We start from the raw sequence: 13,717 nt of genomic DNA on the forward strand, positions 1-13,717 counted from the left end.
CAGTAGGCATGGAACAGTTCCCCAAGGCAGAGAGCATGGCTCCAAGCTGCTGGAGTTCAAGAAGCATTTGGACACCTCTTTCAGACATAGGGTTTGAATTTTGAGTGGTCCTCCATGGAGCCAGGAGTTGGACTCCATGATCTTCCTGAATCCCTTTCAACTCAGGATATTCTATAATTCTAAGATTTGTTACTTAGAGTTTGATAAACAACAATATATGTGAATCTTTCTGGAAATTATTTTCGGATAGAAAACATTGTTCTTTCTAAAATTTAAGACTTAACCAGCTTATATGTGTGGTAAAGTTTCTCAATATTGCAAGATCTTAACTTGCAAGACTAACAGTTTTGTCTGCCTTTCCTTGTCTGTAAATCTCACTAGCTAGATTATCTCCCAGAATTTCCTTCAAATTTTAAGAAATTCTCCTTAAAAGTGAATATATGTATGGAAGAATTCCTTGTTACTTTTCATGTTATTTGGCCCAGTGGCTACAGCACTCACACAGCGCAGGGATCATGTACCAAAGGATGCTGGGTTCAAGACCCAGGCTCTGCATTTTCTTTTTATGGGGGTTGGCCTCATTGATCTCCAAAGGTATCTTCCAACCTCTGTAATTCTGTGATTTATATAATTTTGCTGTAAAGGAGGGTCCACCTCCTTTACTTTCCGTGTTTAGTGACTTGCTCATTAGAACTCCCTTTTCCGTTAGTGGTTGGGAAATAATGTTATTTCATGAATAATAAATAAATAAACAAGTAAAAATATTGTTTAATATCAATACTATGATATTGTACATTACTGATCATGTTTTAATTCCAAAAGTGGTGATGTTACTTTTAGGCCTGTCATGGTTCTATGTTTTTGTTTTAGTTTTTTTTTTGTTTGTTTCTGGGTTTCAGTATTCCACATCAAAACATCATGTAGTGTACAGGGCATTAAAGTGTCACTGCCCCAATCCCAGCTACCTATCCTTGTACATTACAGCAGTCACGGGATCTGGCCCTTCCGGGTGGGGGGGGCGCTCTCTTGCTGCCTTGCTGTGGGTGCTGGAGGGTGCTTTCCTAGCCGTTCCAAGCTTTTCAGGTTTGACTCGGTCCCGGGAACTCTCTCTCTCATCTTGTCTGATTTATTAATCCCAATTGCAATTAAATTGTATATATTGTGTTATCTTGTATTCCAATATTATAGTAAAATAAGTTTTCCTCCATAGATTGTTGCCGCTGCTCTTTTCCTCCCTTCCTTCCTTCCCATTTTTGTGGGACTGGGGTAGGGGGGGAGGGCAGAGGCCTGTCGCCCCTGTCACGGACATAGATTGATCTGGTCAACTCCGTGACAAGGCCCAACTCTACTTCTGCTAATACCCAAACCCAGCTAAGCAAATATTTGTAGAAACATATAAAATCTCATTTACAGTTTTGGGATAACATACATATTATGAATAATATGGGAAAAGCAGCACTATATGTATAGATAGATACATAAGTGATTAAAGAGTATGTGCCCTAAGCATATGTATGGATGCACTTTCACATTCTAGATAAATGAGAAGCTAAGTTTATGGTACTGTTAGCATTACTTCTGTGCCCTATTTCAGACCAAGTAAATTACCACAAATTGCATTTAGATGGCATTTCAACCTAGTTGCAGTCAGGTCCACTGAAAAGTACAGAATATAATACCAACATGATTTCCATGGCATGATAACATCACACTGAAGCCTATCACTTCTATTTTTTTTTTTAAGATGAAGACTACACTTTTCTTTTATAGAACCATTATTATATAACCTAACACTGTACACAGAAATGGGAAACTTAACCTTAGTAAAATTGTCTATTTTCTTTGCTTCATGCTTTAAAACAGTAATAACTGAGCAGTTAAAAGGGACCAGTAGATATCTGTAGAACTGATTAGCTATTTTTACCAGGGTTATCAGTAGTTTAGACATCAAATAAGGGATTTTTGATCAATGAACCAAAAATGTGACATCGGCTGTGCAGGTTTACAGTCTTGGGGCCTGATTCTGATTCACTCTGACACCATCATGAGAAGTAATTTACGTAAATTAAAAGCATACATTGAAATGGTGGAGCGTCAGAATGAAGCACCTTGTGCTCCAATCTGTTTCACTCAGTATTTCAGGTCTGACTTTAGAGACTAGCTCACTTACAGGGCTCTGCATTAGACATATTGCCTTCTTGTTTTAAAATATGTATGTTTAATATTTAATTTAACAGAATTCCACATACTAGTGCCTGTGCTCTGTGGAAATCCCTTTGAGGCCCGTGGTTTTTATGTGCAGTTGCAATACTCCTCAAGCATAATTTGGTAGCACCATTGCCTAACGGAGTAAAAGGAAGTATCTGTCTACAATTAATCTTTTCTGTTTTTGAAGTGAGCAACAAAAATATCGCCAAGCCAGTTGCAATTTGCAGAAGCCAGTCTCAGCAATACTTACTTAATTTAGTATGTGTGATAGCATAATGCTAGTAGAAGTACAGGTTTCATCAATCATCCACACACTTCCAGTATGTGAAGTTAACTTAGATCACCATCTTTAAACAATGATACTCAAATGTTTTGCCAAGTCTGTGGTACTGTTTATAACGCTACACGTACAGATTATATATAAGTAGCAGAAATTGAGCTTGTGTTTATATTTTCAAATGAAATAATAAATTATTTTTCATTATAATATGCTGTACAGTATTGCCTAATATCTGCCAAGATGACAGACTCATTCATAATGTGCACAGAAAACAACTGCACAATCTTTTTCAAATGCTTACAGATTTTGAACGTATGATCTGCTGGGACAATCTATACAAAGTCTGAAGTTATCTACAGGCAACAATGGCAGAATGAAAACAGCAGTTTGAATGACACCTGGGTGGCCATCACAGTTAGCTTGCAGGGGAGACTATTTTCAAGATCATTTGGCACATCCAGAGTGTGGGATAGCTCTCTGAAGTAAAGCGTTTAAACATTAAAAGGTCAGAAGCAGAACAGCTAAGTTACCCATTCACACTGGCAATGGGAATCTTTGCCATTTGGCTCTGAACCACTTTGCCATTCTGCATCCTAATGACAATTACATGTCCCACACTGATATTTCACTTTCAATTTTCATAGAATTAGTGAAAGCATTTAAGGAGTTAATGGAGGCATAGTACTTTCTTTAGAGAAAATATGAAATTAGATTAGAAATTAGATTGCCTTGAAAACATTACATGCAGGAAAATGTGCACTCAGAAAGCCTTCAGGAGCAATCATCTGAGCATGGTTTCTTGTGACTAGCATTTCACTGTTCCAATACAAAGGAAAAAAATAACCACATAGATCTGTGGCAAGATTCTGTTGTCTGCAAGAGGCACAGATCAAAACTTCATAATCCAGGAGAACTTAAATTGTTCCAAACCATTCTCCATCCTCACCACCTTAAACTAATGAAGCGAGCTGTAAAATCAGCTGCAACAAACAAAAGGCATTAGTGGCTGTATGGCATTCAGCAGGTATGCAACAGCCTTCCCCTAACATGCTATCATGATTCAGTCACACACCCTGCAGGAGGACTTCAGAGATTGTCCTCAGAAGGCATCTTTACGTTTCCTTCCACCATGTGCTACCAGGGGTATCGTCCCTTCACCAGGAATAGAGCTTTTAAGGGCCTCGTTATGCCAATCTGATTCCTCTTATCTTACGTAAGGGGCCAGCGTGAAGATGGAGCTCTCTTTTTCAGCTCTAAATCTATCCTATATGGCACGCAATTCTCTAAAGTACAGCCAGCTTCTGCTTTGATGAAGTACTGTGCAGCGAAGACTGAAGGATGCTGTTTTTCACCATTTAAAGATGTATGATAGCAACAAAGCTCTATGTTAAAATATTTAACTCACAGAGAACTTATGGAAATTGTCTATTCAAGCTCAGCAAAGACATTAAATTACCAAGCTGTTCTAGGACAGTTGTGTGTGGAGAAAAGCCAGAAATGCTCTGAGATTGTAATGTTACTTACAAAGATTACAGCACAAGCCTGATTCAGAAGCTTTTTATACATATCAGCATGGTGAGCTGCAAAATGTTACCATATCAATTTCTGCAAAACATACTGTGTGTGTACATATAGATATAAAATCTGGACTTGTACACAGCACATTTCCTGCCACATTTTGAACAGCATCTGTTTGTTTAGTTTGCTGAAATATGAAAAATAATGTTTAGCAACTACTGGCAACACAATGTTAACATGATTTAAGAGTTTAGCTCAGTCTGTCAAAATGCAGATAAAAGACAAATCCTTCTATCTCAGTGTTTTAATCAGTCAGATCAGGGTTCTGATGAATATGCAAATGTGACTGTTTATATACTATTTTCAGAGTGAAAGGAAACAAATTTGATTTCATTATAGAATTAATGATAGCTCTGTCCCCTAAGATTAATGAGTAAAACCCTACACACATTAAAATGATAGCGCTCCTTCCTCCCACCCTCTGAAGACTTTACTTCTTTTTTTTTTTTTTAAATTAAAAAAAAATTCCTCGTGCCTTTGTAATTGTTTGTCCCCCTAATTGGAATGATTAATCATTAATGTCAGTTCAGAGATATGTAACAGTCCTCTTTAGAGCAAAAACTGTGCTTAACAGACAAAAGGGTTAAGAACAAAATTTTTCTGTTAATTTTGGTTTTGCTCTTCTCTGTAGGTTGAACAATGAGTTTCATGGCATGGAAGGAACTCAATGACCTGACCTAATGGTGGAAACCAGTTCTTTATTCCAGAGCAGGTTATTCATATTATTTTCTTCTCATTTTACAATATATTCTGGGATTCTTTTTAAAGCCTGAGCTGCCAGAATCAGCAGCCTTCATAAAAACTGCAGCTTTCATTTTCTGACACACACATACGCTACAAGTTTGGACCAAATCAAATCTCAGAGAAGAGATTTAGACTATGGAACACGTGCACTATCATGTCTGAGAAAACAAAAGGGAAAAAATATCAGCAATTTCTTTTCTTAATCTGATGATATCTGAATTGATATGGCAGTGGCTGAGTCATGATTTCCAAATCTTCAGGACAAGAAACATTTCAGAGAAAGGTTGTAGCAAATTATATTCAGCCTTAACATTAAACCTCCTTCCTCCACCAGAACTGTCATATTTCATTTTTGTATGGCCACTAGGGTCTATATATTGAGAGAACTAAACCCCTTTTTAGTTAAATTTACCAAAGCAGACAATCTTAAGACTAAATAAAATAAGTTGCTTTTAAAATGCTTTGCATTACTTTACTAGGAAAAGCTGTATTCTCATTCCAAAGATTCTTATTTCCTTCTGAATAGAAAAGCTTTTTCCATAAAATCAAATAAATAGAAAACTCTAAAAATCACATTTCTTCAATAAAGCTGCTTCAGTTACTTCCTTTAGTGGTCAGTTGGTCCTACGTGGGAATTTTAGCATTGCCTGGCATATTACAAAGGAAATACTTTACATGAAATTAAATTAGCATTTGTCTATATTTCACTATGTGGGCAAAGCTACTCTGTGTGTCACTGACAAGAGTAAAACAAATATGTGTGCATGTCTACCTTAGCAAGGATGACGAATTATTCTCTGTAAGCATTTAAGGGTAAACATCCATAATGAAGCCTGCTAGTTGGTAAAAATGCCTATCACTTACCACGCTGAGTCCTAGCAGCTCTCTGCAAAAGTAGTCCATGTTCCGCCTCTGTAGGTTGTCAAGATAGTGCTGAAGGCGAGTATAGGTGTAAGGGTAGCAGTAGGCAAATTGATAAGTGTCGTTCTCACGGTCAAAGCAAAAAGCAAATGACATGACATAGTTCTTCCTGTGGTCCGGGCAGCGATAGTAATACACATTTTTGGAGGGTATTCTTTGCCTAAAAAATAAAAGCAACATATATAAATCAACATATATGTGTTCAAAAGAAATCTGAAGTGAAATGCTTTCTGAGATTCCTATTTCCTCTCATGTAAATGAAGTAAAATAATTTTAGACAATGTAGATCCCAGAGCCTGCATTTCAGAGCACTCATGCACACAAATTCCATGCTTGGGCTGTGCCAGCCATGGCTGCTGTGCCAGATCTGAGCTTGTAGGGCTAGTATAGCAGGAGAGAGTTACACACAATCAGACAAACCAACTCCCAGGAAGTACTGAAGATACACGGGCAGCTGAGTTGTGTGCTCCTTTGCTATCAAGCTTGTGCAAACTCATAGTGCTACAGAGTTTCCAGCCAAATCTCCGGCTGGAATATGGCTAAACCCTATGATACACGACTGGTTCATCCATGCACAGGCAAGGCATAATTGATGAAGCATTTTCAGTACGAGTATATATACAGTACATAGTATAATATATGCCAATATACATATACACACAAAGGAGCTATCCCTCTTAGTAGTCAGGGGATGTATCAACACCTAGCCAATGAATTGAAGAAGAGATAAGTTCTTTAGGGAAAACAAAAACAGGAAAGAAAAAAAAAAAAAAAACAACTTTGGATTGGGAAAATAACCTGGTCCTAAATTAGAAAGTGAAGGAGAAAAGGATGTTTGATCCTGTTCCAAATTGGATTGCTGCCCTCCGTGATAGTTCTGGCTTATAGTGCTGACATGATAAAAATTAATATACATGATGGTAAATAATTACAGTGCAGACATTTATTTATGTCACTGCTATTAAGCTGGTATCTGTTTAAAGAATAAAAATGTCTGCCTGACATCTTTCACCCAACTTCAGTTATTCTTTAATTTCTCAAAGGAAGTGAGTAATGTTTCAGAGGTGCATCAAACTCTGATTCTATGAAGCAGAAGTGCTCAATATTTCTATTTGTGTCCCTTCTTCATTACAGAGATGGATTTTCCACCTTTATTTAGGCAGGAGATTCTCTAGTCATGCAATGTACTTGTAATTTGATGTAACTAACTTACCAATCCTGTTTGGCAACGAAACACTACAGTCCTGCAGACTCTAACTGAATCAATTACATAATATTATGAACGGGTCTCATCTAATGATTGGAACACATCTCAGCTAAACTAGGATCACGGTGAGGGAAAATGTAATAAGATTTAGAGACAGCAGTAGCAATGCGTCTCTTTGTAATAGTTCCGAGAAACTGGTCTACTGCAGAGCATCAGTTATGGCCTTTCACTGCTAATATGGAATGGAGGACAAAAGCCTTTCATTATGCAGAAGTATGCTTGCCAATGAGCAGCAGTTAAGGAATCTGATCAGCAAGACTCAGGGGCTACAAAGAGAAACAGAAAGGAGTTGAGATGTTCTTGAAAAAGTACAATGAAGAGCCAGTGAAGCAGTCAATTAGACTTGAAATAAGAATTTATTTGCTGCTTCTATTACTCTGGTTCTTGAATTTTCTGTGCTTCAAGAATTTTCTTCAGCGTTTTTTGTTTTAAATAAGATATTTGTTTATCATTAACATCTGAAAATGATTTTTAAGCCACAAATGCAAGAGATAGGAAACAAAAAACAAAACTATTCAATTTTTCTTTAGTAGTAGGGAAAAAATGCCACCAGCTGTGTGCATGCAGTGCCCTCACCTAATAGGTTTCTCCAGTATCTTAACATATTTCTATCATTCACCCTTACTCCAGAGTGCTATAGGACATCCCTCATTTGATCTCAAATCAAGCAGATGATATGGCACTGGGTAAATGTATTCTAACTCCCAGTCCTCAAAACGTAATGCAAGTTTAAATAGTATGTTGCTGAGTTGTTGAACTTTATTTGTTTCAAAATTAGCATGGGAGAAATAATAAAGGACAAGCCTCTCTTTATGAAATAAAAAAAATCATGTAAAATGAGACCAATAGGAGGAAAGTCAAGATTTTACAAAGGCTAATACTAATTGAAATTCATCTGCTGATAGTTAATGCTTAAATGACACGTAGTTCTCCTTGGTTCAATAACTTTCTACTTTTAAGCAAGTTGAAGACAACTTTGTTAATGTATTAAAGGCACTTTTGATATTTTGTTCCTTCGCTCCTTCATTATAGAAGCCAAGCATCTGTTTTATTATCCACTTTGACACATCACTTTATGGCTGCATTTGGCTATTATGGCTAATCTTGATGTCTAGGACATCTGGTATTGACATTTCTCTATCTGGTGTCTGACACAACAGCAGAAAGCATGCTCAGTTCCTAGGTTTAAATTCACCCTCTCAGGGCAGGAAGTGCCCAAACTCTTAATTCAAGCCATATCTTCAAAAAATAATTATAATGGTACTCCTGTCACTGCTAATCTATTTTTATCTCTCCTAGCACTTTGTCACTGCTAATCTATTTGTGAGTCATATAGAAAAAGAGAGTTAGTGTTTAGATACCAACAGCACATCTTTACACACGGTAGCCTAATCAGATTGAGATCTTATCACGGAATTAAAGGGGAAAATAAAGGGGGGGGGGGGCGGGGGGGGAGAGGAGGGAAGAGAAAAAGAAAAGAGACATACTGAGACCAACTGAGTTTTTGATAACGAAAAGACATTGCTCAGTTCTTGAATTAACCTTTGTGTCCTAGACGCACTATTGTTTACTCTTTCCCTTTTTTGTTCTATGCCTTCTGGAAAAGGACACCCACACACTGTGGCAGCAGCTGCTCCTATTAATTTAAAGCTATTACAAAAATTAAAATTAAACCCAATTACTTTGGCTGGTTTATAGCCGGAGAACGGCTTAGTCTGATTGTTCCCTCTGGTTATGGACAAAAACAATATTCCTACCTAAAGGCAGCTGCCAGTGGAATACTAATGCATGTGGGCCTGGCAGGGACAGATCCAGACTGCGGAGTGCAACTGCATTTCTTACCAAAGGAAAATATCTTATCATGGATCTGCACAAATGCACCAACTTCTTACACTGTGAGTCACAATGAAGTTGATTTGTAGTTAGAGTTAGGAAAGCAAAACAATAGAGGAAAGCTTAATACTCAGATTTGTCATTTTGCATTTCCAGGCAGCTCGCATGAAGAAATGCACCCTGCTAATTGATACACAACTGCCTGAATTTTCTCTCTTGTGAGCAGTTATTTAAAGGAGAACCACCCCAATTCCAAGTGCAGCCACAGAGCACAACATGCAAGCAAGTCATTTCCAGTCTGTCTTCAGAAATACATTCACAGAAATAAAGCTTAGTATTATACATCATTTTGAAATAAATTCAGACTCCTTGGGTCTTGTCTGACAAGGAAGCTGTCCCAACCCAGCAGATGTGTTACTCTAAGTGTGCAAGTACACGTGCCTGTCTCTTCCCATACACTTTCTTCATTGCTGTCTGGAGTCAGAACATAAATCCCACGTTGGCAGAGTGCAGTAAAATCAAATCTGTTAGTTTATCAGCAAATTGAGGTCCTTGGTCAGAGTCAACTCCCTGGGTAACATCAGAGGCCCCAGGATTGCACCTTTTGCTACAACAGTAGGCAGTAATGATACTTACTGCGTAACTTAGTATCCTAGCAATACTTCTATTCTGATTATAACTTAATCCTATTTCTAGTTTATCTAGAGCTTTGAGTTTAAAGCTAAATTTTATGTATTTTTTTTTTTACTGTTGTTTTTTCCTTTTGAAAAGAGCTAATCAAGTTGTCGCAGAACAAACATGGGGGGAAATGCAATGTCCATTCTTTTTTAGGTTTTAAACACATAGGGATATTAATTAAAGACAAAAGGGTCTTTTCCTTTTAGTCCTTTTGAGGGTCATTTCCCCTATGTTGCATGCCTAAAGAAGAGAGTTCTTGCCCAGCAAAATTTCCAATGACTTTAATGAGCAGATTAAATAGTCTTTGGACTGCTCTTAATGTGGCACTCAAGAAGTATTTATTCAGTTCCTTGACTGTACAAGACTGGGTTAGACATATCCCAGTCAGTAGGCTTCCAAGTAAAATGATGACCTTGGAAGGAAAGTCAAAAATCTGCAGGTTCTGTAAAAGATCAATGGTCAAAAGACAATGTCAGTGTTTGGACTTGGAAGGAAATGCTCAAGTGAATCTGATTGTAATGCTGTGTTAGCTGTGGTGATATAATGTGAGATCATTTTCAATTGCCAACAACTTCCAGATACAGGGATACAACTTAATAATTCTACAAATTTCCAAGCCTCCTTATATCACTCGTAGGAGTGGGACTGAATCATTGCCTCAAAGGAAATTATGCCTAGTTTTTAAAGAGATTCAAAACACAAAACCTGATTCTGATTGTGAAAATAACCTCAAGGTATTAACCTTATGATAACCTTATTGACTCCACCCAAAATACCAGACAGAGTATTTGGAGCTAAATGTCCCTTTTATTAACTGCAAGAAATCCAACCAACTCTGGAGAAAATATAAAGAAGTCAAAAACGTACTGAAAACTCTTCTGGGAGGCAGCCCTTTTAAACTGAAAGCCTTAACAAGTCCTTTATCTGCTGGTGTAAGCCATTGCCTTCCTTCTTGCTTATTCTTGTTGACTAATGGAGCCAACTATTTTCAGAATTTCTGATGAACTCATGACAAAATAAGTTTACAGATTTCTTTTTTCTTTCACAGAATTTTGTATTTGATTCACAGAACTTCGAGTGACTAAATATATCTGGTGATGTTAAATATTTTTTTTTTTTTTTGCATAAAACTGAATGGATTTTGGCACAGCTCAGTTTCAAACATTGGAAATTATGTTCTGCTTTTATTCTTGCTAATGTTTATCAGAATATTCTCAGAATATTTTTATCCCCTTGCATCACCTACTCAAGCTTTTTCACCTATGCAGATATCTAATTTCTTCTTTCTAGGTATAAAAACTGAAGCACTGTGTAAATCAATAGCTTTCATAAAAACCAGGATATCCAGACATTAAGCATATGGCATTCAAGGGGTTAATGTTAACTGGAATAACTAAGTAACCACTATAAAGACAATAAAGACATAATTCAAATTATAATGAACTGATACTGATTGCTTGTGAGCTTTATTCTTTAAAACTTCAAGTGGAAAACATTGAGTATTTCACTGTCTTTTTTTCTTAAATTTAATTAAATAAGTGACCACAATAAGGTGCATTTAATTTAATTTCTGTTTTTGAAGAAGAAGAAGAGTATCTACATTTTAAACATTTGTAGTAAGTGTATCATTTAGAATACAAAAGTCAAAATTGAGAAACAGATTCAGGTGACAAAATACTGTGAGAATAATTTCCATATTTCACACATGCTTGGATACATTTTGGGGAACTTACTAAGAAAGGTTTTTAACAAAACTGTATCTTCAGCACGATGCAGTGCTAAGTAAAATTCAGCAGAGAGAAACAATAAATAGAATGTAGCAGTGGGAAATGCCCTTAGTCCTGTGTTTGTGGAATACCTCACAGAAACTTTTTTCCCTGCCCATGGGCCAGTCTTCTAGGTCCCATGATAATATCAGTAACGAAAAACCTTTATGAAACTACTCTACATGAAACCAGAGGGAAATAGCTGAAGTCATTATTCTTAGAAGTGACAAATAATAGCTGAGGAAAGTGCATACCTTGTGGGAAGCATAATGAAGCAGTGCAGAAGGGTCACCAAGTGAGCCCCTGCTAGCAGATCAGCATCATGAGATATACAGCAATACTGAAAACCTGTTCTTGGGCTCTGCCAAAAATGAAATCACCCTTTGACTCACTAAAACAAGCATAACATTATAAATGGGAAAGCTGCTAAGTTATGACCTGGCAAGTAATAATCTTTTAAAAATAACTGAATGATTCTTTTAAACAGTTTCACATAAGATAGGGCAACACTGATAGAGCTGTTGTTTCAGGGTCTCCAAAGCGTAACAAGGTTTTGTTGGAGGTTCTCTTCACTGTTGCCTACCACTTATAGGTCTATCTCCACTAAATACTAAATTTGCTCACTGAGGTCCAGACTTGGCACAAAACCCTCTTTAGAGAAAACACTTTAATATATCTTAAGGGAGCTGTCAGTTGCTGGCAAAATCCAAAGTCTTTTACCAGAAGCAGGTACAAGTGGGGCTCCCAATGGCAAAACAGCAGATATTCTTCTTTGCTCCCTGCTGCCTACATTATAACCAAAGCTACACTCCCTCTTCCATCTTTTGTTTATTCTGTCTAGTTGCTAAAGATCACACTGCAGAGACTTTCCTTGGAACCACTGGTTCAAGTACTACAATTATTCTACAGACACTCTGTTTTTAACCACAGGGATAATGAATGGTGCTGGTATTTTTTTGCTGTTGAAATATGATTTGCCTACTGACCACAGGTCTTCCACCTATGTACTGCCTCAAATAGCAATATCTCTATGCAGTGCTTATAAAAGAAGAATGAAAAATGCTGACTTTCCACAAAAATATTTAAGCAAGAAAAGAACACTGTGGAATTAGTCATACATGTACTACAGTCATTTGAAGAGACGATACATGCAAACCAAAGAAGCAAGAGCTAGCATTTCTGTCCCAGAATGCTGCTCCTGAGAAAGAAACAAGCACAGATTTAAAGTAAGTAATATAAGAGATAAAATTTGCAGAAAAAAAATTAATATAAGTACTGGATAAGGTATGGAAAGTGGGAAGAAACCATCTCTGAATGCTATATCACTGCAGTTTCAGAGTTTGAAATGCGAAAAAGAAAAACGAGCTCTTTCAGAAGCAATTCAAAAAGAATAGCTACAAATACCGCTCAAGAAGTGGAGAGATTTAAAAGAATGAAGTCAACATGAATGATGTTGTGCTAGAAAAGGTGAGGACAAGAAATGCTCCACCTCCGCATATAAATCTGAAAACCACATGGCAATGCTTGTCCTTGCTATGACCTACACCAGACTGTTTGGCTACAAAAGAACAAGTCTACTGACAGTGTCAGAAGACAGTATGAATATACCAACATCTAAGAGAAACAAGAACATTAAAAGGAAAAGAAAACTTATCACTGGGTGGACCAGAAATGAAAATACGTTGGGAAACTGAAGGAAGAAGACAACACCAGTAAACCTGAAGCAAGCCAGCTTCAAATTAGCCAGAAACAGGTTACTGGAACGACTTAGAAATAAATGACTTTTTTGGACTTCCCTCTTTCCACTATCTGTAAAAAAAAAAAAAACATTCTTGAGGGAATCACGTGCACTAATGTTTTACTTTTTTTTTTAAAGGCTGCTCGATGAACAACAGTTTATGCCCATTCAGAACCTATTCAAAATACATTTACTTCAATTAGTTTTTTCTCTGACATTCAGTTCAGAGGAATACTGGGGAATTTCACTAAACAGTTTAGCCATCAGCATAGAATTTCAGTCTCTTCATGCTCAAATTCAGCACTTTACCACCTTATTTTTTCTTGTTTCCACTGCATCCTGACTACAGTCCCTCCAGATTATATTGACAGGAAAACATATATTTACAGGATAACACAGGCTATAAAATCAAGTCCCTGCAATGTTTGGAGCATGTGTGGCCCTGGGAACAAGGGATCAACCTCAAGCCCAAATTCAAGTCCCTGGACTGCACTACCAGTAGACCAATGGGTCATCTCTAATAGCCTCTTATCCTCAATTACCTAATTAGCCTTTTCTTCTCTCTCTTCTTCTCTCTTTCCCATCTGCTCGTCTATTCCCACCACTCCCTGTTCTTCTGCAAGAATAATTTTTAAAATCTATGTTAACTTCATTTGGGTTATTCTCAGGTGACTTCTCTTCTATGCAAGAATAATTTATAAGTC

General features: G+C 37.1%; 1 protein-coding gene across 1 annotated transcript in view; it reads right to left on the reverse strand.

Moving 5' to 3' along the window:
* The window catches only part of AGBL4 (AGBL carboxypeptidase 4), an 849,283-nt gene that overhangs the window by 500,314 nt on the left and 335,252 nt on the right, over positions 1-13,717 (reverse strand). The window contains exon 5 of the mRNA XM_042873634.1: positions 5,675-5,891. Within this exon, the coding sequence (XP_042729568.1) occupies positions 5,675-5,891 (217 nt within the window). The remainder of the gene's footprint in view (positions 1-5,674; positions 5,892-13,717) is intronic.

The sequence above is a fragment of the Lagopus leucura genome, unplaced genomic scaffold (assembly GCF_019238085.1).
Source record: "Lagopus leucura isolate 7727_CA_CO unplaced genomic scaffold, USGS_WTPT01 Super-Scaffold_100009, whole genome shotgun sequence".
Classification (NCBI taxonomy): Eukaryota; Metazoa; Chordata; class Aves; order Galliformes; family Phasianidae; genus Lagopus; species Lagopus leucura.